At 43.8% G+C, this 26,169-nt stretch overlaps 1 protein-coding gene across 2 annotated transcripts in view; it reads right to left on the bottom strand.

The window, feature by feature from the left end:
• The window catches only part of LOC124619376 (5-oxoprolinase), a 204,989-nt gene that overhangs the window by 151,362 nt on the left and 27,458 nt on the right, over positions 1 to 26,169 (bottom strand). The window contains exon 1 of one of the 2 annotated variants that reach the window (XM_047145701.1): positions 24,755 to 25,017. The exons of the other annotated variant lie outside the window; for it this stretch is intronic. Coding sequence (XP_047001657.1) covers positions 24,755 to 24,922 — 168 coding nt within the window. The 5' untranslated portion in view covers positions 24,923 to 25,017. Of the gene's footprint in view, positions 1 to 24,754; positions 25,018 to 26,169 lie in introns of those variants that run through there. 2 annotated transcript variants of the gene reach the window in all.

The following is a 26,169-nucleotide window of genomic DNA, read 5'->3' on the forward strand; positions in this document are numbered from 1 at the left end:
CCAGGGAGGACTCGAACCTACGATGGGGGAGGAGGGGGGGGGGGGGAGCCGGGCGAACCGTGGGAAGGCGCCCTAGACCGCACGGCTACCCCGCGCGGCTCATTTTGTAGACTTTACCCACATTTACCACTGAATGTTCCTGCCAAACTGTATTATTGGACGACATATAGTTCGGGAGATATGACGTCATAATCAATGAGATGTGTGAAAAACTAGCTTCCTATGAAGACAGAGCTATTTTATAAATTGATGTTCGATTCCTTAAGGAATCTACCGTGGTGGGATAATTGGTTTTCTTATACTGTATTATGAACAGAATTGGTGCGCTGGTACAACTGTGCTCAAAAGTACGATTCCATTCATCAAAAGTGCCAACTATATTTACGTTTATTATAAAAATATGTTGCAAAAAATGAAATTTGATTTTTCATTTGTCTTCCTAACATGTATGCGTCCTAAGATCGCCGTAAAAAATTCTTAATACGAAAAACCGCGCGATTTCAACCTGTTAGGGTGGGGTGAATACCACGACGCCTCTGTGCTTGGATACGAGTGCTGCATAGTGACTTCTGCTAATAAAGAGACGCCATTTGCATGTGAATGAACTTTCCTGTCTCCTGAACAACATGGCGAGTACTACACACTCTCTCCTCGGTTATCGGAATAACCAGAAACAGTTTTACAGATATGTGGGACGACAGGAGCAACATTCTCTTAAAAACTCGAGATAATTCGTGGTGACCTTGAAAAGCAAGTTATAAACACTCTGTTTCCCTATATTTCTTTAACGCATTAAATGAAATCGCAATTACGGATGAGGACTACATCAGCCGTAGAATGGAATGGCGACAGTGAAACTTTGTACCGGACTGGGACCCGAACACAGATTTCCCGCTTATCGCGAGTGGTCGCCTTACAAGCTGGCTATCCATGCACGACTCACGGCCAGACACAAACATCCATATGTCATCAGCCATGCGTCTACGACCTGTACTCGTACATCCGTTATCTGTATTCCCGTACAGGTCAGACGTTGTACTTGCAAGTCACTTGCCCGGTATTGCCAGGTAAATACGATGTTGCAGCGACTGTGTTATTCTGATTACGATGTAAAGTTTCTTTGGACATGCATGCATCGTAATCAGAATAACACAGTCGCTGCAACATCGTATCGTACATATTTATTTAACGTTGTGTAGATGTACGTCAATTAATTGTCATTTAGCACACGACTGAAAGAATCATAAAAAGTAGCGTCAAGGTATTCTGCAAACCTAAAGCACTTTAAAGTGGAAATACACTACTGGCCATTAAAATTGCTACGCCAACAAGAAATGCAGATGATAAACGGGTATTCATTGGACAAATATATTATACTAGAACTGACATGTGATTACATTTTCACGTAATTCGGGTGCATAGGTCCTGAGAAATCAGTATCCAGAACAACCACCTCCGGCCGTAATAACGGCCTTGATACGACTGGGTATTTAGTCAAACAGAGCTTGGATGGCGTGTACAGGTACAGCTGCCCATGTAGCTTCAACACGATACCACAGTTCATAAAGAGTATTGACGGGCGTATTGTGACAAGCCAGTTGCTCGGCCACCATTGACCAGACGTTTCAATTGGTGAGAGATCTGGAGAATGTGCTGGCCAGGGCAGCAGTCGAACATTTTCTGTATCCAGAAAGGCCCGTACAGGACCTGCAACATGCAATCGTGCATTATTCTGCTGAAATGTTGGGTTTCGCTGGGATCGAATGAAGGGTAGAGCCACGGGTCTTAACACATCTGAAATGTAACGTCCACTATTCAAAGTGCCGTCAATGCGAACAAGAGGTGACCGAGACGTGTAACCAATGGCACCCCATACCATCACGCCGAGTGATAGGCCAGTATGACGATGAGGAATACACGCTTCGAATGTGCGTTCACCGCGATGTCGCCAGTCAAAGATGCGACCATCATGATGCTGTAAACAGAACCTGGATTCATCAGAAAAAATGACGTTTTGTCATTCGTGCACCCAGGTTCGTCGTTGAGTACACCATCGCAGGCGCTCCTGTCTGTGATGCAGCGTCAAGGGTAACCGCAGCGATGGCCTCCGAGCTGATAGTCCGTGCTGCTGCAAACGTCGTCGAACTGTTCGTGCAGATGGTTGTTGTCTTGCAAACGTCCCCATCTGTTGACTCAGGGATCGAGGCGTGGCTGCACGATCCGTTACAGCCATGCGGATAATATGCCTGTCATCTCGACTGCCAGTGATACGAGGCCGTTGGGATCCAGCACGGCGTTCCGTATTACCCTCCTGAACTTACCGATTCCACATTCTGCTAACAGTCACTGGATCTCCACCAACGCGAGCAGCAATGTCGCGATACGATAAACCGCAATCGCGATAGGCTACAATCCGACCTTTATCAAAGTCGGAAACGTGATGGTACGCATTTCTCCTCCTTACACGAGGCAACACAACAACGTTTCACCAGGCAACGCCGGGTAACTGCTGTTTGTGTATGAGAAATCGGTTGGAAACTTTCCTCATGTCAGCACGTTGTAGGTATCGCCACCGGCGCCAACGTCGTGTGAATGCTCTGAAAAGCTAATCATTTGCATATCACAGCATCTTCTTCCTGTCGGTTAAATTTCGCGTCTGTAGCACGTCATCTTCGTGGTGTAGCAATTTTAATTGCCAGTAGTGTACATACCGTACACCACATTTGCAAACCACTTCATATTAACAGAATCAATACCCCACTGACATACAACGCCAGTAAGTAGTAGTAATTTGTAATGACAACCTAACCGTAAAAAAGATCCAATACAGTAGCTATATGCATATAAGATACGCCACCCTTTTCACTTGAACGATTTACTTTCAGATGTTATAATCTACACCTAAATTTTCCAATAAAGATTTTGGCTACTTGAGGTTTCGAATAAACCTGCGATTTCAGTCCATAGATTCCGAAAAAGTCCCGATTATCGTATTTTCTTTTGTATCCCGCCTGGAAGGCGGCGCGTCGGTTTGCTCCTGAAAACTGAAAAGTTGGCCGAATGAAGGAAGCGAGTAGGAGCAGGTGAGATAAGATTCTCGGTACAGCTTTTTACGTGAAAGTACATTTAATTATTAGTCAAGGACATACGTACACTGAAGACCCGTAGGTGCGACTGGTACAGGTATCAACGGTAAGGACTAATAGTAGTGAGACACACTATCATTTAAGTAACAAAGCCAGAAATAGCTCCCTATGAAGTAGAAACTGTGTTACTAGGTCTTCTCCTCGGCATCAAATGGTGCGAACACGGGCCGACGCTCGTAGAGCTCCACAGCGCCGGCTATAGGGCGCTGTCGGCGGTGTCTCGTAGTGCCAACTTACGAACTTGGACCTACGCCGTGGCATCGTTGCTATCGATACCACATTTTCATCCTCAGGATGCCACAAACTCACTCTTCCTTGGACTAAACTTATCAGTTTATCACGCTCCGTATTCTGTGTGCAAGAACGTCGGTCGATTTGATTTGTATTTCATCGAATCTCGTCTTAAGTCAGTACGTTCGGGCGATAAGATCGGCTATAGTGTGGCCGCGCATGTAGTGGCGTAATGATTTCGAAAGATCTGGCATCTATGGCCGATGTCGGTCGTCGGCGGAATCCACCGATATCGGACCCACTGCAGTCTTAAGGGGACGGTATTGGCCGCACGTCCATGTGCAGCAACGAGCGAGCATCCAGCAGTTATCCAACGCGCTGGTGGAGGGATGGACGCTCCATCACAAGAATTCGCTACCACCCGTTGCAAAGCGGTCATTGCCGTTCGTGGCGATCACACACTCTATTAGGAACAACGTTCCGCTTTCTAGTGTCCAGGGGACGGTCATGAATCCCGAGGACTTCAGTGTAGTTATTGTCTTCGAATAAAAGTGTAATTTATGTTCGTCTCACCGCGTATTTCTCCTATTCGTTACCTTCTTTACTAACTCTAGCAGCTCTTTCTACGTGTAGCCCAAGTTTCATCGAGCTATATTACGTGGCAGTAACACATAGTGAGAAAGTTGCTTTCGTCCTTCTTTTTGCACAGAAGTGTACAAGAGAAGTCGTTGCCAGTCGAAGGGCAAGAGGAGGGAGAAGTTAAAAAACAGTGGCGTGGCGGTAATAATACAACAGTCGAAGTCGGGACGAATGCCGGACATTTGCCACACTTTCCCCTTCGCCAGGTAGCGATCCCTCAGGTAAGGGACGTCCTTCCTCGTACTACTTCTGTCCGCTTTCAAACCGCCATCTCCACATCTTACTCGATACAACCAGTACGCAAGGGACCTTCTTCTTCGACATCTTGGCGAAATACAGAGTTTCTTTTCCGAAATCGAAATATTTATAACTTTTGGGAAACGAAAGCAATTCCGACGATTATGTCAGTATGTAATTAGTTTTGCCAAGTATAAATATAGATCCCTCTGTCTGTACGGTAGCTTCCTTTCACGCTTACTGATTGCTATAGGAACAGTCCATCACCATGGGAGCAACAAGAAAGGAACGCTGTAAAGAGAATGCGAATGTACGCTAATTATTTCCTTTTGATCAATGCATTTGTGTCTACTTTAATTACTGCAACTGCATGCCCAAAAGACAATAAGGAAAGAAGAAATGGGTATGTGAATGTTCGAAAAGAAGAACGACATATTCCATATTAATTTACTCTCTAAAATCCGATATCCCTTGCGGCGAAACATTAGTTAATAAAGTGTAGCGGGACAATGTTCAAAACATGACTGAAAGTACGTTCACAAACAGAGATAAGAACATCTATGATTGACACGTCATCTAAATTCGACGTACAGTTTTAAAATGTTAGAATTAAGGAAATGAAGTAATACAGAATGCTATGCTTGTAACGTACGTTGTTGTTCTACATTGTCTAGCTCTGGTATTTACAGGGTCACAGACAAAGCATCCTAGGTTTTGAAGGGAAAAGACGTAATTGTAATGATCTCCACAACAACAGAAACAATAAGCAGAACTTAAGGAAAAATAATGTAATGCGTGTTCCAGCTCACAAGCGACATTGAAGGAGGTAGTTCCTGTGACTTAGGTTATATTAGACAACCGGAATAAATTAATAACTGGCTCCTTTTACCGACCCCCGGTCTCAGATGAAACAGTTGCTAAACATTTCAAAGAAAACTGGAGTCTCATCGCAAATAGGTACCCTACTCATACAATTATAGTTGGCAGTGACTTCAATCTACCTTCCGTATGTTGACAAAATACATTTTCAGACCCTATTGTAGATAGAAAGCAACTTCCGTAATTGTTCTAAATGCTTTTTTAAAAATTATTTTTAACAATTAGTTCACGAGGCCATTAAAATTGTAAATGGTTAAGGAAACACACTTGACCTCACAACGGATACAGGGATTAGTGAACACACAGTCGTAGCGAGGCTCAATTCCGTAAAGAGAAATTCACCAAAACTAAACGCGAAATACATCTGTTTATAAAAGTAACTGAAAATTCGGTTGACTACTTTCTAAGAGACAGTCTCCAATCCTTTCAAACTATGTAAGTGAAGACCATATGTGGCTAATTTCAAAGAAATAGTATCAACAGCACTCGAGAGATTCATACCAAATAAATTAATAACAGACGGAACTGATTCCCCATGGTACACAAAACACGACAGAAGGCTGCTGCAGTAGCACCGAAAAAGGGACGTATAATTTAGACGAGCGCAAAATCTCCAAGATTGGCGAAGTTTTACTATTGAGGTTCGAAATTTGATGCGGATTTCAATGCGAGATGCATTTAATAGTTCCAACAACGAAACTCTATCTAGAAATGTTGCGGAAAATCCGTAGAGATACTGGTCCTATGTTAAGCAAACCAGCGGAAAGGCTCAGTAAGCAACTTTACTGCTGGTCGGGCGGCGGGTGAGGAGGATGAGGAGGGGGAGGGGGAGACAAAGGACCCAACCCTTCGGAGCAGGTAAAATCGTGGCAAATGTCCACACACCAGTCGGGACACCTGGCATCCCCGTAAGGTTTACAGGAAGAAGGGGGGGGAGGGATGTCAGGACATCTCTAAAAATTTGGGACATCTCGTGAAAATCGAGACATCTGGAAACACTAATCGAGAAATCACGCAAAATGTCCAACTGGCTATATTTCTGGGACTGCAGAAACTTCGAATAAAGTGCAAAAGCAGTAGCTAACAAGGTAGTGCTCTATCTCCAACGGCTACAATAGAATAACAATGATTTTCGAATAACGAGATGTGTCCGTTTTTCCACACTTTGAAGCCATTTTTCAGCTGTTCGGCAGGAGAGCTCATTTGAAGCAGAAATCTCATATGGAAATAAGTCCTATTCCGAACGGTTTCCGAGACAGAACACAGTTAACTTACATTTGTTTTTAGCTCGTGGTGTGCTCGTGTATGTCTTAGCCAAACAATCTCTTTGACGTTTTACTGTAAAGGGACCCCTCACACGTTCAATAATATTGTCGTATCGGAAATATATTGACCTTCTGATGGTGCATATTGACGTATTGTCAATACTAGGAACACTGACGAGCAGTATTGACCGCCTTAAAAATATTCTCGATACTGTCAATACATACTGAACATGTGAAGCCAAGTATTGACAGTCTGACAATATTGTACATTCAGGTGTTGACAGAGCTTCATGAATCAGCCACATGGCGTTACTGTCCATAGTTTACGTTTTCAATTCACCTTTGTGCGTATCATACCTCATTTTAACACAAAACAATTTTAATAGTGCAATGCTAGGGTAATCATGGTATGTACCATTTTAGGATGGTCAACGGAGAATTCTCTATGACACTGTTTATTTTATTAATTTGAAAATTAGTATAGGTTGGTGAATTACATAGTAGCTTGGAAAAACTGCTTCCACTTCGAAAAATGCCTCATACAGGGTGACTATTATTGAACTATATGAAACGAAAAGCAAATTAGTTACAAACTACGGAGTGTAAACACTTTATTCAGCATGTACAGATATTCGGATTAAGGTTATGACATGTTCGATATGCCTGCCATCATTGATGATGATGTGGCGCAGACGAATAGCGAAATTGTGCATGACCCGCTGAAGTGTCCGAACATCTACATCTACAACCATACTCCGCAAGCCACCTGACGGTGTGTGGCGGAGGGTACCTTGGGTACCTCTATCGGTTCTCCCTTCTATTCCAGACTCGTATTGTTCCTGGAAAGAAGGAATGTCGGTATGCCTCTGTGTGGACTCTAATCTCTCTGATTTTATCCTCATGGTCTCTTCGTGAGATATACGTAGGAGGGAGCTATATACTGCTTGACTCCTCGTTGAAGGTATGTTCTCGAAACTTTAACAAAAGCCCGTACCGAGCTACTGAGCGTGTCTCCTGCAAAGTCTTCCACTGGAGTTTATCTATCATCTCCGTAACGCTTTCGCGATTACTAAATGATCCTGTAACGAAGCGCGCTGCTCTCCGTTGGATCTTCTTTATCTCGTCTATCAACCCTATCTGGTACGGATCCCACACTGCTGAGCAGTATTCAAGCAGTTGGCGAACAAGCGTACTGTAACCTACGTCCTTTGTTTTCGGATTGCATTTCCTTAGGATTCTTCCTATGAATCTCAGTCTGGCATCTGCTTTACCGACGATCAACTTTATATGATAATTCAATTTTAAATCACTCCTAATGTGTACTCCCAGATAATTTATGGAATTAACTGCTTCCTGTTGCTGACCTGCTATATTGTAGCTAAATGGTAAGGGATCTTTCTTTCTATGTATTCGCAGCACATTACACTTGTCTACATTGAGATTCAATTGCCATTCCCTGCACGATGCGTCAATTCGCTGCAGATCCTCCTGCATTTCAGAACAATTTTCTGTTGTTACAACCTGTCGATAAACCACAGCATCATCCGCAAAAAGCCTCAGTGAACTTCCGATGTTATCCACAAGCTCATTTATGTATATTATGAATAGCAACGGTCCTACGACACTCCCCTGCGGCACACCTGAAATCACTCTTACTTCGGAAGACTTCTCTCCATTGAGAATGACATGCTGCGTTCTGTTGTCTAGGAACTCTTCAATCCAATCACACAATTGGTCTGATAGTCCATATGCTCTTACTTTGTTCATTAAACGACTGTGGGGAACTGTATCGAACTCCTTGCGGAAGTCAAGAAACACGGCATCTACCTGGGAACCCGTGCATATGGCCCTCTGAGTCTCGTGGACGAATAGCGCGAGCTGGGTTTCGCACGACCGTCTTTTTCGAAATCCACGCTGATTCCTACAGAGAAGATTTATAATCTCCAGAAAAGTCATTATACTCGAACGTAATACGTGTTCCAAAATTCTACAACTGATAGATGTTAGATATATAGGTCTATAGTTCTGCACATCTGATCGACGCCCCTTCTTGAAAACGGGGATGACCTGCGCCCTTTTCCAATCCTTTGGAACGCTACGCTCTTCTAGAGACCTACGGTACACCGCTGCAAGAAGGGGGGCAAGTTCCTTCGCGTACTTTGTGTAAAATCGAACTAGTATCCCATCGGGTCCAGCGTCCTTTCCTCTTTTGAGCGATTTTAATTGTTTCTCTATCCCTCTGTCGTCTATTTCGATATCTACCATTTTGTCATCTGAGCGACAATCTAGAGAAGGTACTACAGTGCAGTCTTCCTCTGTGGAACAGCTTTGGAAAAAAGACATTTAGTATTTCGGCCTTTAGTCTGTCATCCTCTGTTTCAGTACCATTTTGGTCACAGAGTGTCTGGACATTTTGTTTTGATCCACCTACCGCTTTGACATAAGACCAAAATTTCTTAGGATTTTCTGCCAAGTCAGTACATAGCACTTTACTTTCGAATTTATTGAACGCCTCGATGCTGAATGACTGTTTTCATCCTAGGAATGGCTTTGGTGCTATTGCTATACAACTTTTTTCAAAATATTAAAGAGTCGCGTATGTTCAGATTCGGAGAATATGGCGACCAATCGCGGCCCATGCCAGTGGTCTCCGTGTACCCCACAGTCAGCCCGCCCGGCTAGCCGCGAAGCGGGAAGGCATGCCGGCCCCTTTCACGAATCCGCTCGGCACAATAACCCTGGGCTCGACGTGGGGCGGCGGTGGAGTGGGTGGACTGCTGTGGCCTGTTGTGGGGTTGCAAACCACTGAGGGCTATGGCGGGAAGACGTCTCTCCGTCGTTTCTAGGTCTCCGGTTCAATACACACACCCCAGAGCCAGAATGCGGTCCCCAATGTGCTCCTCGAATGCACCTTTAGAAATCAATGTCACTTTGGACAATGAGGATGAAATCATCTTCCAAAACCTTCACTTACTGTTTGGCAGTCACCGTGCCACCAAGGAATATCGCACCGACTATTCCGTGACTGGACGTTGCACACCACGCAGCCACCAGTTAAGGGTGAAGAGATTTCTCGATCGCGAAATGCGGATTCTCAGTCCCCCAAAAGCGCCAACTTTTCTTATTGACGCATACTAATCCCCAACATGCTACGCGGCCAACCGTGCAGCTTGAACGTCCTAACGCAAACCGTTCCGAAGCTATGACGACTTTATTTCATGTAGGTCAATAATTGTCACCCTGCATATCTGCAATAACTAGTAAGAAGTGCGAGAAATGCATGTCAATTTCACCAAATTATAACCATACAAATCATTAAAGAAATGTTTTGTGTTGACTGAATACATTCTGGCCAGGCAGATATAATAGCTTCACAGCTTTCCATACAATTTTACTGCATGTACGAGTATTTGCATGCAGATACTAAACGACTTTCTTCGAGCATTCGACAGAGCTGCTTGTCACCAGAAATCTCAAAGTTACTCCTAATCTCCCGTCGACACCAACTGCCTCTCGAATTAACATATTTTGTTTCTCTATTTTATCTCGTATAAACATTAATACCTTACTGTATTATGGAAGATTCGTCGGAAAATAATTTATGAAACCTTTGTAAGTTGTCAGTAAAATAACATGTGACTAGTCGCTCCTTTTCTTCCAAACCAGTATCGGTACCTTCTTCTCTTTTTCACTGTTTTCCGTTTTTTTGCGAGCCTTAGCTAATATAACTGAAGCACTCGCTTTCTTTTGGATGTACAACGTCTTAACCTTGTAAAACCGCGTTCCTAACTGACAATTTTTGTCAATATTATTGATAGTGTGAGGTCGCTTAAATGTACTGAAAGTTTGACGAACTACTATTGTCAATAAATATTGTCACTTAGAAGAAGGTGTAAATAGATGTATGACGAACACTAACTTTACTTAATGAAGGTTTATTCAGCACTTGCACATACAAGAACGCGGAGTGAGCTGCCTCCGGTGAGAACACATACGGTATATATACACTCCTGGAAATTGAAATAAGAACACCGTGAATTCATTGTCCCAGGAAGGGGAAACTTTATTGACACATTCCTGGGGTCAGATACATCACATGATCACACTGACAGAACCACAGGCACATAGACACAGGCAACAGAGCATGCACAATGTCGGCACTAGTACAGTGTATATCCACCTTTCGCAGCAATGCAGGCTGCTATTCTCCCATGGAGACGATCGTAGAGATGCTGGATGTAGTCCTGTGGAACGGCTTGCCATGCCATTTCCACCTGGCGCCTCAGCTGGACCAGCGTTCGTGCTGGACGTGCAGACCGCGTGAGACGACGCTTCATCCAGTCCCAAACATGCTCAATGGGGGACAGATCCGGAGATCTTGCTGGCCAGGGTAGTTGACTTACACCTTCTAGAGGACGTTGGGTGGCACGGGATACATGCGGACGTGCATTGTCCTGTTGGAACAGCAAGTTCCCTTGCCGGTCTAGGAATGGTAGAACGATGGGTTCGATGACGGTTTGGATGTACCGTGCACTATTCAGTGTCCCCTCGACGATCACCAGTGGTGTACGGCCAGTGTAGGAGATCGCTCCCCACACCATGATGCCGGGTGTTGGCCCTGTGTGCCTCGGTCGTATGCAGTCCTGATTGTGGCGCTCACCTGCACGGCGCCAAACACGCATACGACCATCATTGGCACCAAGGCAGAAGCGACTCTCATCGCTGAAGACGACACGTCTCCATGCGTCCCTCCATTCACGCCTGTCACGACACCACTGGAGGCGGGCTGCACGAAGTTGGGGCGTGAGCGGAAGACGGCCTAACGGTGTGCGGGACCGTAGCCCAGCTTCATGGAGACGGTTGCGAATGGTCCTCGCCGATACCCCAGGAGCAACAGTGTCCCTAATTTGCTGGGAAGTGGCGGTGCGGTCCCCTACGGCACTGCGTAGGATCCTACGGTCTTGGCGTGCATCCGTGCGTCGCTGCGGTCCGGTCCCAGGTCGACGGGCACGTGCACCTTCCGCCGACCACTGGCGACAACATCGATGTACTGTGGAGACCTCACGCCCCACGTGTTGAGCAATTCGGCGGTACGTCCACCCGGCCTCCCGCATGCCCACTATACGCCCTCGCTCAAAGTCCGTCAACTGCACATACGGTTCACGTCCACGCTGTCGCGGCATGCTACCAGTGTTAAAGACTGCGATGGAGCTCCTTATGCCACGGCAAACTGGCTGACACTGACGGCGGCGGTGCACAAATGCTGCGCAGCTAGCGCCATTCGACGGCCAACACCGCGGTTCCTGGTGTGTCCGCTGTGCCTTGCGTGTGATCATTGCTTGTACAGCCCTCTCGCAGTGTCCGGAGCAAGTATGGTGGGTCTGACACACCGGTGTCAATGTGTTCTTTTTTCCATTTCCAGGAGTGTAGTTACACAACATTGCAGTACAATGATTATTGCCATTTGTGGATACTTCTACAATGTACTCGAGCCGAATAAAGAAATTAAAATATTACAGTTCAGGTGACTTCTGAACTCACGACCCTCCATACAATAGTCTAGTATCATAACCACTACACCATAGTGACTGTGCTACTCACCTTCTGTGACAATATTGTGCGTGAGCAGGCCGCTTAAGCCGACTTATCTCGTTGCTTTTGACCTCTGCTCGCAATGTTTTTCTGCCGTTAAACTGGCCCGCTGTATGTTCACTTTGTTGTCCTCAGTGTATTGCGAGTGAAGTAGTGCGAGGTATTGGGAGTGGATCAGAGAGCAACGTCGGTTAACAGTGTTTGTACACGCGCTGGCTAAAGTGCCACACCAATGACTAAACAGCAGTTTTCAACCACACTGATGGAATATGCAGATACGGTGGACGTTTACGGCTTCTGCGACGATTGTGCTCCTGCTGCTGTTGAAGTATACTGTTGACGCTTTCCGATGCGTCAAATTCCTGATCGTAGAGTGTTTATCAGAGTTTTCCGTACATTTCGTGAAAGGGAGGTTTTTACAAGTTCCCATTTTTTTCTGAAAGCGTAGTTCAACAACCTGTGTTGGAACAGTAATACAGTGTTGAAATGTTGCAAATGTGTTCGTACCACCAGCACACGACGACCTTCTGCACGAAAACGTGTATGGCGAACATTAAATTCGGTAAACCTTTATCCATTTCACATACAGAGAGTTCACAATCTTCAGTTTGATGACGTGCCACACAAATTGAATTTTATCGCTGATTAAAAGACGATCGACATTTGTTCCATTAATACAATAATAAAGCAGCGTTTACGCAGAACAGAATCGGCAATGGACCTAACAATCATAGAGACAGTCGCACTAAAATCCACACGCTACAGTGGAAACATACAGGGGATAGGCAAGATAATGTGAACACCTGTACTTACTTGGGAATAAGCGGATGGACCCCCATTTGCACATAATACTGCTGCGATTCTTCTTATAATCCTGGCATATAATGATTGAATACTCTCCAGTGGAATGTTATGCCACCCTTCGATCAGAACCTCTTCTAACTCCTATAGTGACGAGGGAGTCTGCGTTCTAATACTGCCCACAAGGGTTCGACAATGTTCAAGTCCGGGGACTGTGCTGGGCAGGGAAGACGCTACAGTTCAGTTGCATGCCTCTCTTACCACGATTGTACTGACCTGGCTGTGTCGATGGGTGCATTATTGTCCTGAAATAAGGCATCACTGTTGGGAACAGCATTCGAGTTATGGGGTGCACATGATTACCTAAAATGTTCACATAATCGTTGGCTGTAACACGGCCTTTGAGGGTAATGATGGGACCAGCAGAATACCATAATATGGCTGCCCACACTGTCACACTTCCACCGCTGGAATCAAGCAATCAGGACTGTAGTCCTCTTTTGGCGTTCTTCAGGCGTAAACCCGGACCGATGTTGGAAATAACCGAAACGTTGACTCGTCGGACCATATGACGTCTTTCCACTGATCAGCCGTCAGGGTTTATGCTTCTGACACCATGTTTCACACGTCTTTGCGTTGGTTGTCGTCACTAATGGTTTCGGTATAGCAGCTCGCCCATGAAAATTGAGCTCTGTGGTCACTTTAGCCACCGTAGTTTTGTGTTGTTTTGACACAATTCGTGTTAGCGTACGACGATCTGTGTCATTTAATTTTGATTTGCGCCCACTGTTACGCTTAAACGATGGTGTCTCTCCATGTTTTGTGTAGGCTGTCATGACTGTTGAAACAGTCGCTATTGAAATATTCAATAAGTTGGCTGTCTTGGTTACTGATACTCCAGATAATCGGGCCCCCACAATCTGCCCTCTTTGGAACTCTGTTAGGTCTTTCGTTGCACTTCGACCTCGGCCTCTGATCGCAAATACGAAGTGTGCAATACTCGTAAACAACCTGCACTGATGCCTAGTCCGTACTGATCACGCACAGTCCAGCGCGACACCTGCCTTACCTGCGTTGTTGACCATCAAACTCAACCGTCCCATTACTACGACTGTTCACATTACTTTGCCTATCCCCTGTATTTCCATGTTCGTTTTTCGATTATAGTTTGCTGCGGCGTGAACGGCGATGTGTTCGTAAGCACAGTCATTTTAGAAGAGCAGATAACGGGACAGTATTGGGAAATTCGTTTGTTGCACACCTTGAGGACGTTCCTTTGGCCACATGGACAGCGATGTACTTCCAGTATGGCAGAGCCCCTCCACTCATATCATACGTGTGAGGGAACATCTGAACTGCTCTTACTCTAATCACTAGACTGGTCATGGTAGTGCAACTAACTCACCAACAAGATCGCCAGCCCTTACGCCATTAGATTTTCGTTGCCGGGGTTGGAAGAAGTCTGATGTGTTCAAATAAAAGTTGAATACCGAAATGAACGGCTTGGTCGCATCAGGCCTACTGCTGCCGATTCCGCTATACATCGAGCGTGCATTTGTATCTCAACTCTATAAAATACAGTCCCTCGAAAAACTTTATAGCCGATTTTTCCTGTAAATTTATGAAAAACATTAAGAACAACCTATTTCTCGGCTCTTATTAATCGCGCTCCACGGGGGTGTTTCACTACGGAGCAGGAAGCAGCCTCAGCCATTTTCATATTTATTTATTTATTTATTTAGCGTATTGCATTTAAGTACATTTCAGTATTGGATCACGTTATTGGTGGTGGTGGTTAGTGTGTAACATCCCGTCGACAACGAGGTCATTAGAGACGGAGCGCAAGCTCGGGTGAGGGAAGGATTGGGAAGGAAATCGGCCGTGCCCTTTCAAAGGAACCATCCCGGCATTTGCCTGAAACGATTTAGGGAAATCACGGAAAACCTAAATCAGGATGGGCGGAGACGGGATTGAACCGTCGTCCTCCCGAATGCGAGTCCAGTGTGCTAACCACGGATCACGTTATTCTACATTACATATATTCACAGGCAAACATCTAGTCCTTGTATATATTCAATGGATTTTTAGGATGCCATGAGGAATTCTTCAAAATCCGCACTGAACGCTCTGGCACTGCATTCTTGGCCCGCCGGGGTGGCCGAGCGGTTCTAGGCGCTACAGTCTGGGTTCGGTCACAGGTTCGAATCGTGCCTCGGGGCCGGCCGGTGTGGCCGAGCGGTTCTAGGCGCTTCAGTCTGGAACCGCGAGACCGCTACGATCGCAGATTCGAATCCTGCCTCGGGCATAGATGTGTGTGATGCCCTTTGGTTAATTACGTTTAAGTAGTTCTAAGTTCTAGGGGACTGATGACCTCAGAAGTTAAGTCTCATAGTACTCAGAGCCTTTTTTTTTTTTAACTGCATTCTTCTCTGGCGTGTTGCATGGTGTGCTTAGGCACGCCGCAGTCACATGCTGGCGAAGACAGCAGTCTTCACTTGAAAAATGAGTCAGCACATCCTCCATGCCCAGTTCTTAGTCGGTTCAGAGTTGACCAGATCCTGCAGGGCTGATCAAACCCAGAAACTGCCTTAGTAATACAAAGTATTAGGTGGCAAACTGATGGGGCAGTTTGCAGTTTCTCCAAGAGTTGATGTCAGCTCCAGTGAGGCTGTGGAGAGCAAGTGGAGGATCTTGATACTGAGATCAGGAATATCGATGTGTACCGGTGGTTCAGGGTTTGCTTCAATCTTGTTGTGTTCGCTGACCAAGGCTGATTCTCGTCGCATTTTTGGGAGTGGTCTATGACTCAGGACAGGTAGCCATATGTTAGGTGTAGACCAAACGGTTCCTGAAATAATGCGCATGGTTCTGTGAAGTTCAACATCTATTTTGTTCACGTGGCTAATGTTTAGCCATTTCCGCAGCAGAGATACCAAGCTCAGCGCAGACGTCCTCATAAGAGTTGTTGCCGTTGATCCCCAGAGTTTATGGATGAGGTTGTTTCTTGTTCTCACCTTGGCAGCTGTTTTTGTAATGTGTGATTTAAATGACAAGGTTCTGTGTAACATGACCCCTAGGTACCTTGGCTCCTTGCCGCGGTTGAGGCGTATCTCGTCATAAGTATACTTCCAGAGCTCTGCCGGCTTCTCTGTTATTAAGATGGAAGCAGGATACTTCTGTCTTAGGACAGAAGCCATTTTCATACTGCGTATTAACAGCACAACAATCAGAGCACAACTGACAACAGTACAGAGACTATAACTGTACGCGATGTTTGAGATAAAAACGACATATCTAAAGCTTGATCAAGAAAAACGTTGATGGCTGATAATACATCAGAATATCTTAAAGTTTAATTTAAAGTAACTCTGTAATACGATATCGAATACATAGTAGGACGTACTTCCAAAAGTGTAACAACAGCAGTTTACGTGCGCTAAGGCTTCTGGCCAATCATCGCGTTTGTGTTTGTTCGCATCAGATTTATTCTTACAATGAACGAAGTATACCGCTGTGGCTGTTATCGTCCGCGCAGGCGCACACTCTCTCAGATTCGCTGCACTCATCGTTCTCCTCCTCTCCCCCCTCCCACTTCCCACCCAACAGTCTGCAAACATGACGCGAAGGGATAGCGGATGGGCGGGTGGGCAAGCAGACTTGCAGCTTCCCACTTTGCCAGTCATACCGCTAGACAGGCGTCCGGCCCCCTCTCAGCGTCACTTTGTGGCGTAGTCAAGGACGAGACGAGACCGAGGCCGAGCCTGCTGCTGCGTCATCTCGCCATGTAAGTCAGTCAGTCTCTCTCTCTCTCTCTCTCTCTCTCGTGTGTTATCACCTCATGGCTGTTGAAATTAGTCGGAGGCAACTAGCAGTGCCAGCAGTGGCTCCGGTATGGCCGTTGCTAGCAGTCTTGCCGCCTTAGGCGAGAACTCTTTCTTAACTACCTTCGGACTCCCCGATATCCCCTCTCCCTCCACCACCACCACCATCCAACGGCACAGCAATGCAAATCTCCTGTTATACTTTCAATCATCAAACTAAGGTGACCAGACGTACTCATTTCCTGGGGACAGTGCTCAATTTTCGTGCTTTGTCCTCAGTTCCTTTAAAACCGACTGACGGCATCAAATGTCCTCACCTTCTTATTTTTTTGTCCTCAATTGTTGATATTTCCCAAAATAATTGAAATAGGAAGAATGCGCTGAACAGTTAAACTAGAATTCAACTGAAAACATCAGTGTTGCCAAATTTGGCATAAATTACTTATTTTATTTAATGGCAAGAAAATGAACTATAACAGGCGTGGAATTATTTTCTGGTGCGAACGAACTTTTTCTTGAATATACAAATTGTGCTCTACTAATGCCAGACATGTCGAAGAGTCAAACTAGGTCATCCGGATAATCATGCTGTTATTTTGTTTCTGTTTTATCTGAAATACTTTTAGAATGAGGAATAAATCTCATCTTTTTCAGCATCCACTTTCTCGCAGTTAACTAAATAAGTAAACAAATAAATGATGCCTTGTTCGCTTTTTCTGTTTCAGAGCTCTACTACTGTCTTTAGCTGCCCCGGTGGCACAGTGGTCTAAGCGATTGGCTTCTGATCATTCGTCCGAGAAGGGTCTGGGTTCGAATCCCGATGAGGCATGGACGTTGTGTTTGTCTGAAGGCATTGGCTCTTATTCTTCTCTGGAGTACGTGGCCCTAAACTAGGGACGGGCGACTGCTTATAGTCCACTGAGTTGCTCACTATGGTCGTTAAACCCTAAATAAAAAAGTTGAATGAAACTTTTAAGTACATTTACTAATTAAATTCTTCATTTGTATGGCCATACTAAACTGTTTCTGCTAGCGAAGTTAATGGACTTGCAACATTTCTTCTTCTGTACAGTAAATTTTTGACTTTTTTTGTTGTTGTTTAGAATCACAACGAAATTTCAGTATCAAATCAAAATGTAGCTTTGTTTTTGTGTGCTGCCCACTAAGAGTAAGATTTAAAATTTGTCAGAAGTAGTACTCTGAATGATAGTACTTGATTCTTATTTTGTACTTATTTCACATGAAAAGTATCGCTCAGGTTGACAACCATGATACGATTTAATTGTATCCACATTTTGCAGCTGCAAACGTGACTTTATTTAATGGTCCGTAACATAAAATTAAATATACAAAAATTCAACAGCAGTGGAGTGTAGAAAGTATCATGCCCCAGTTGTCCTGTCCACTGTGTAGGGAAAACAGTCTGAAACTTCAAAACGCATTTCCCAGAACACGTAAATGCTTTATAGGCTCAACCACTTCGAAAAGTCAGTCATTGCACAACATTTTTTGGAAACAAATCATGTCATCAACAGTCTGGAAAACAATTTGGTAGCACTACATAATGAAACCAATGGTAAGACCCTAAATGTGTCAGAACAGCTAGAGGTATACCTCCACAAAATCAAAAAAACCAGAATCTATGTTGAATGAACATACAGATTTCGTAAGCCACAGTTATTTCAGTAATACTAAAGACCCATTCTAAAGTTATTCCCTACATATGTTAATCGTTTAATAATTAGATTTCTGGTACTACGAATAAATTCATCTTTGGTCACACCAAAGTCTAACAACATCTACACAATGTTTACAAAAATGTGTGTACAAATGTGCCTCTTGAGTGAAGTGATTTGCATGAACAGGATAGAGAAACCATTGTATGATGGTGTTAAAGTTGAAAACGCTCTTTTGGATTGTGTGGTAAGTATACACTGTTTATTCTCCCACTCTTTGGTACATGTTTTCCGCATTTGACATAACGAAATTCATATGCTAACAGCAAACCTTTTCATGAGAGTAACATGCACCTCACCTCTATCAACAGCAAAAATAAATGATTTATTCAGACGATTTACACCTGATGATGGACCCACAGCGTCCGAAATTAATTGTGTATTTAATAAAACATGAAAATTTGTGATGGGAGGGGTTTTTTAAATCATGATACAGATCATGAATGCTTTGCTAATATTCGGCAGGCCAGCACACTTGGCCGGGTCCAGCGCTCGTCCGAGATGAATCAAGGTCACGTTCGTTTCCGTTTGGTACTCAGCTGCGGTTGGTGTAGTTATGAAGCAGGTAGAGGCAATCTGTTCACTTTCATAAAATAAGTAAGGATTTGTCATGTAACTGTTGCACATGCTTTTGAAAACAATTTGGTGTTTTAATTTTTTCCTCTTTTTCATTTTTTCCTCCTCATTTGCTCAATTTTTTCGTTGCTCGATATGAAATTTTCCGTCCTTTGCCATCTTAGACGGTCGCCTAGTGTCCCTTAATAGTAGAAACGGCCCTCGGCTCTGGTAGACATAGTGACATATGGGATCTATCGACCGGCGGTAGAGATCCTAAATGGTGGTCCATTGGAAGTACTACACTCTTATTTGGTTATTATGAGGCATGGCATCTATTCACACCAATATAACTTAAGGTATCTTTAGACGATCCATAAAAATTGCATACATAGACCTGTTTATTTCTACAATGGTTTACATCAGTTTACAGCTTGAACATTTAGCTATTTTTCGACATAATCAACATTTCTGTCGATGCATTTTTGTAGACGCTGTGGCAGTTTTTGTATGCCCATGTCATACCAGCTCGCCGCTATGCTGTTCAGAAAGTTATGAACTTCTTCTTTCACCTCGTCGTCTGAGCTGAATCGCTTTCCAGCCATTTGTTCTTTTAACCTACGGAAAGGTGATAGTCACTGGGCGCCAAGTCAGGACTATAGGGTGTGTGGGTGGGTGATTATGTTTCACTGAAACTGTTGCAGGAGAGCAACGGTTTGCCGAGCGATGTGTAGGCGACCGTTGTCACGGAGAGTGTGAACACCGTTGCTCAACATTCCTCTTCTCCGGTTCCGAATTGCCCGTTTGAATTTTTTCAGAGTCTCAGCGTTAATCGTGGGCATAAAGTCCACCAACAATAACCCTTTCCGATCCCAAAAAACGGTTGTCATGACCTTACTTGCAGACTGTTTGTTTGAATTTCCGCGGCTTTGGCGAAGAAGGATTTTTGACATCCATGCACGACACGCCATACACTTTCGTCAATTGGTGATGGATTTCAATCCGCGCAGCAGTGCGCTTTGCGCTCAAAAACCGAATAACTGCGCGCAATTCGCGCTTGGCGGTAACATCCAACGGGAGCTACATTCTCAATGGCTGCCAAGCCAAGACAGCGCCTCAGCGCGGCGTGCGCGTGTTTACACACAGCGTGTGAAGCACTCTTCGTAACAGTGTGACCAACTGCCACACACACAGAGTTCTGCACTTATAAAAAAAAATAGGAGACCTTACTTTTGGGATTACCCTCGTAAATTTCACCTCTCTCTCCTTGCAACACACGAGTAATTCGTTCTTTGAGCAGCGTCGGTGTGATCATGTAGGTATTAATATAGCAATAGGAAATGAGTATCAGCTGCTTAGCATTTATTATAACTGAAAAAGCAACAGTTTTCCTTTGTTTGGGGGGAGGGAGAGCAACGGCTTCCTACTAATTGCAGTATCTACGTCAGTTTAACCAGTGTCGTACAAACGGTTATGTTTACTGTTAACACAGAGTACAGGTTTTATTTGTAAGAGCTACTGCTCTTTTGTAACGTGCTTCCACACGCCTGTAGGTTATTTTCAGTAATACAGATTCCTCAAGGATGGGGTTGGTGACCACCCGTTCCTTTAGTTTTTGGAACCAAATATCACGAAATTGGCTTTAAGGGATTGAGGGAAACCACGGAAAACTTCTTCAGGGTTTCTAGACTACGGTTTTAACCAGTAAACGCCCGATCCATTAAATAATCTAACTCCCAAGTATAAAACAGCTTCAGTTTTCTGATTACTTAACAAATGAGCAAATGTGTTAAATATTGGACGTTAAGCATATAAGCTAAAGAAAGTTTATTAGAAGTCTGAAATTATGTTTAAAGTGTGTTGGTGGTGGCTAAAATGCTCTTATTTCATGGATGAGTTGTGATCTGGTTAATTTGCGCTCCATTTAAGCAAATGCCAGCTTGTCACGCATCTCAGTGTTTATGACGCCATATCCCATAGACACAGTGTCGCACAATGATACACTTTGACAAGTAAATTCAGTGGTACATGTGGATGCTGTCTTCAACATGTACTGGGAATAGAGTTCGCGCTAAAGAAATAACGTCATGCCTGATTCAATAGTTTAAATGCACGAACACCAAAAACGTTGTAAGCGATAAACATTTTTCCTTTCATTATTTAATGGAGGGTATCATAGCGAAAAAGTTTAGAAAACGTTTGAAAGTGTATGTAAACAGTGCTCTCTTTCTCAAATACTGTATGAATAAAATCTGCATCATCTCCGCGCCGTGAGTTAACTCTACATCCAAGATGTATACACAGTTTCTAACTTTAATACTTGCCTTGTTCTTGAAACCTCTTAATCAGTATTATGACAGCATTTTGAATTTCTAAATTCGGTGGATAATTACGGATGTCCATAATTAAATCTCCAGTTTCAAAACGCTATAAAAAAGAACCACTGCTCAGAACTACGTCACATTTAAACAGCATATTGTTGGTGCATGGGGAAACGTCATGGAACAAAACAAAAAAATAACGAAAATGTGAACAACATACGGTGCTGTAAGCGTCAGAATAAGCACACCAACAAACGCGCAGCATACGGCTGTTCCTCAGTTTTCATCCGAGAGATCTGACCTTACCGCCTCCATGAAGGATCGCGCGCTTTTACAAGAACATTGCCTGTACCCCAATAGCCCTGCATGTTTCGGACATTCACGTGTATGCAAAAAGGTATTCGTCCGATGTCTGCTAATGATGTCGAGAAAATGATTACAAAATTTGAAAAGACAGTTTCTTTTGAAGTGCGCTGTGGCGCCTGTCGAAGATGGACACAGCACTGTAGGCGGGGTCGACAGGTGGTGCGCAAACATGCAGTGCACGAACTACCCGAACGTTGGACACACCTGCGAGGACGGCGCATAAAATTCTACGAAACGTCCTGCATTAGGAGGCGACCAAACAGCCAGGTCATCGGTCCCATCACCCATGTTCAGAAGTTGCTTCCTGCTGGCCTGGCAGTACACCAAATGTTCGCTCTGGAATTTTTTGCTCAAATGGAAGTGGGCAATGAATGGCAATGGAACGTTCTGTGGACAGACGGAGCCCGTTTCCATCTCCATGGACTTGGCAAAACATGGAATTGCAGAATACGGGCAACGGAAAACCAGCACGCACATCAACCGGTGCCATTTCATTCTGGAAAGGCAGGTAAACGCTATTAGAGTGTTTTGCGCACCAACGTCATTCCAACCCTTCAACAGCGTGGATGTGTGGGCAGGATCATATTTTTGCAAGATGGCGCTCCTCCGCCAGTGAAGTGGCTGCTGCAGATGCATTTCGGAAATGCTAGAATTGTCGGAAGTCATTTCCTTACAGCCTCGCCGTCCAGATCACCAGATTTGAACTCGCGCGACTTCTGAAAGACGTTGTGTTCAGTTCTCCAAATACGAACGTAACTGAACTGAACTGCAGACAGATTCTGAACGTGGCCCCTGAGAAGACACTCCGATTCCCGAACGTGCAGTTTCGCAGTTTCAACTTGTGGCAGATAACGGTTGACAGCATACTGAACATGCCTTGCGCCAATATCGAGACAATCCGAAACCGATATCATTTTGCTTTTTATGCGGTTTTTTTTATTTCAGAACAACCAAAAACCAATTTTTCCCATCCGATGTTGCACGACCTTGTCGCTGTGGATGGGCTTACCTAACAGGACCACAGCTGTTGACTGCCGAACTTGTACAGTCATGCACATTGAACGGTAGGGATGGTGTAAAGTGCATCTCAAACTATAGCCGTCTTATTGCCATTCATCTATCATTTGAAGCCGACCCCATTTAAGTTACGACGCTTGCAGCGCCATCTACTGGTTGCTGTTTTGTTCATAACATTTCCCCCTGCGCCAGTTATGCTTTTCAAATTTGACGTCATTCTATGTAGTGGTTCTCTTTCTACAGCGTTTGTGAAATTCATATCCAATTTTTGTTATCCCTTGCCGTTACACAGGCAATCTGACAATAGCACCGTGCACCGTTTTAGCAGTTTCGTGATACAGATGCGTAGTATACATTACGTTTGAGAAAAGCAACCGATAAAATGGCTGTAAATCTATGAAACAATGCATTGTTGTCGCCAAGCTAGTATGCGTAATAATTCCCTGAAAGGAGGAAACAATGGAGCTGTTGTGTACATAGCGCACATATGAGAAGGTTTGTGATAAGCAAGCCTACTGATCTCGCCGCTGTAACGTCGGTACCCAAGAGGGTCGAAAAATGTCACTTCGCAGGCGCACTGCTATAAGTACGACGAGCGTCTAACTGCTACTGGAAGAGGCTTAGACGTCAAAGCCGGATGACACGCGTGCCGGCCCGCGAACAAGCCCGTGATAGAACTGTCACTGCGCCGATAGATTTTGATTGCCGCGCGAGCAAAGATGACAAAACGATCTCCCCGTACATTCTCAGCTTCCCATTTGCTTTCCAAAGCACAAAGTGACACACCTACAAGGCATAAATGTCTTCGCACAATGTGAATGTGCACGGAGCTAATATCGACAATGGCATTGTTGTGACTCTTCAAGGTTTCCCGGCGGATATGTTATAAATAGTCTTCACGGGTTTGCTGCCGGATGACGTGCAAATTCTACAATATTACCTCGGAGCAACTGTCCGACATCTTCAGGTGGTTCAACACATCGTCATCCAGTGGCAAAGCCGTGAAGACTATTTATGACAATGGTATTCTTAAAGAAGAAACGGAAAAAATACAAGCACTTTTTAACAACAACTTAGATTACTCGGACATAAATATGAAAGCTAAAGGATGAGAAGAAGTCGGTGAAACAGTTATTTTTAAGTGCTCAGGACAACTTCAGCTGGGGCAGACAATCTTATGATCGTATTTTTGTATGTTAATGGGGGTAAAATAATAAGTAATTCATCAGAACTTTCAACATTTATTCGAAAATATTGAAAAACATTTTTTGGATCTTGTCAAGTTTATTAAACATTGTGCAAAACTTTTCACTTATTAGCCTGTCACTCCAAAGGGGGTGTACCCACTGCACTTTTTTATGATATTTTCTTTTGCTTATCATGAATCGCAATAATGACCGTCTCATCAAAATCCATATCGACCAATGACGCTTGGATTTCGAAATGTGTTTAGTGAATCATCCTTCGAGAGCGCACTTCACTTTTAAATTGATTTATTTGCCTGTAAACAGTTTGTGTTGTATAAGGCACTGTTAGTGCACACATTATTATACAAATGGTTATACAAACGATTAACATACATAAATATTATTATTTGATGATGACGTGCCAGTGACTGCAGCTTTATAGTCACGATGACAAAACTCACCCGTGCTTTCTAGCCCTAGCCTGCCACTAAATACCGTAATAACTGTGCGGTCATAACGTGGAAGTTGAGTGCGATGGTATGTGGATAAACATGTAATTTTAAAACTGTGACGTTGTGTTGTAATGATACTCGTATGACAACAAGTTTGCACATGTACTTGGAAATGCTCTGGTGAGACGAAAACAGTGCAATAGTACAACCAAGAAAAAATAAATGAGAGCTGCATGTAGTAGTCACCTAAACATTTCATAGCAGCTGCGGACCTAATATGTATGAAGCTGAACCTAATAATTACACTTGAGGTAAATAGTAAGAATAACATGGGCGCACTCGGGAGGCAAATATAAACACAACAGACTTAACACCACATATATAACGGATCTTCTCAACAAAGTTTATTGTGAGGGTATTATGAATAATTAAAGCACTAACACTACTGATTGTATCTGTTATACAATACAGTCGAAATCAAGAACAAACATTCATGAGTTCTCACTCACCTCTTCCAAGATTCTTCTTATACCTTCTCTAGGAGCATCAGGATAGTTGGCAGGATCCACAGATAAAAGTTTCATAACGCGAATCTTTCCGCCTGGACATTTTGCATAGATGTCTGTGAATGTGCCACCTCTGTCAATCGCGAATCTAAACTTGTTGTTTACAACCATAGCGTCTTCTGCAGGCTTCTGGGAACAGAGTGCGCTTCCGCGACTAACTTGTTTCTCAGCTGTTTGCCAGCTGTTATATAGTGGGGGTTTGTGTCATGCTGCTGGCAGGTTGCTGCGGCGGGAGGTGGGGGTCCAGCCAATGAGCATCACTCGTTACTGCCAGTAGTCTAGAGTGTTATGACAACGCGAGAAGAAGAAGCTGAGTAATCGCGTAGCACACGTGCCCTCTTTGCGCAGTCGTGTGTGAGAATTACATTCAGATAACGCTAGCTAGCACTGTCAAGGTTAGACAGTGACTTCATGCACTCAGCCAAGACGCAAGCGGAATTCCTTCTTCAGCACTGCCTGGATGGGAGCAAAAGTTTTATTGCTGCGTCACTGCCGTCATTCGTTAGTTCTAACGCTGCAAGCTGAATTGTTTTGACCGTTTTAGCATCGTACCAGACTGTGGTGTTGCTTCAAACAACAGGGTTCTTCTTTAGTGTTTGCGTACTTGTATTGGAAATCGAAACCTAGAGTGATGAAATTAAGTGCAGAATTTTCTCCGCAGTTTTACTTGAGAGAGTGTCATACCCATGGCGGGTAATAATTCAGTTTTTATTGGAGTCTTTCGGTTACAGCGCGTTTGCAGGAATAGAGAGAGATCTGATATTACATTGCTGTGACACAAAATATAAAGTCTAATGAGTTACAAGTAAGTCGCTTCAAAATTCTGAAGCACAGATTTCATATTTTTTATTCTCAATTACAGACAGTCAGCGTACGCAACGTAAAAACACGTTATTTTGCTACGCGCTATCAGTCACTGAGTGTGTCTTCGTGGCATTTGTGTATTTAGTGCAAATATCTCTTAATGTTCTCATTTGATAATTCATCTACATCGAGATATGTATATACTTCATTAATTTTACTGTAACACTATCAATAGTCTATACCAAAAACGTTAGTAAGTCCAGTATGGATTAATGAGGTTTTCTTTTCTTTAGTGTTTAGGGATTTACAACTTACTGCTTGATATCTCCCAGCAATCTGTCAGTCTTTTTTTTTTTTTTTTTTTTTTTTTTTTTTTCAGAATATAAGTGTAAGTTCTGAACTGTACACTCGAATGGACAATTTATTTAGAAGTCATTTGTACTTCCAGTAGTGTGGTTATGAATTTAACACTTAATCCAAAATTCATTCTGATTATTAACCACAAATTGCAATAGAGAGTAAGTGTAGGCCTGTTGACATGTGTAAGACTCCCT

Source organism: Schistocerca americana, chromosome 6 (genome assembly GCF_021461395.2).
Source record: "Schistocerca americana isolate TAMUIC-IGC-003095 chromosome 6, iqSchAmer2.1, whole genome shotgun sequence".
Lineage (NCBI taxonomy): Eukaryota > Metazoa > Arthropoda > Insecta > Orthoptera > Acrididae > Schistocerca > Schistocerca americana.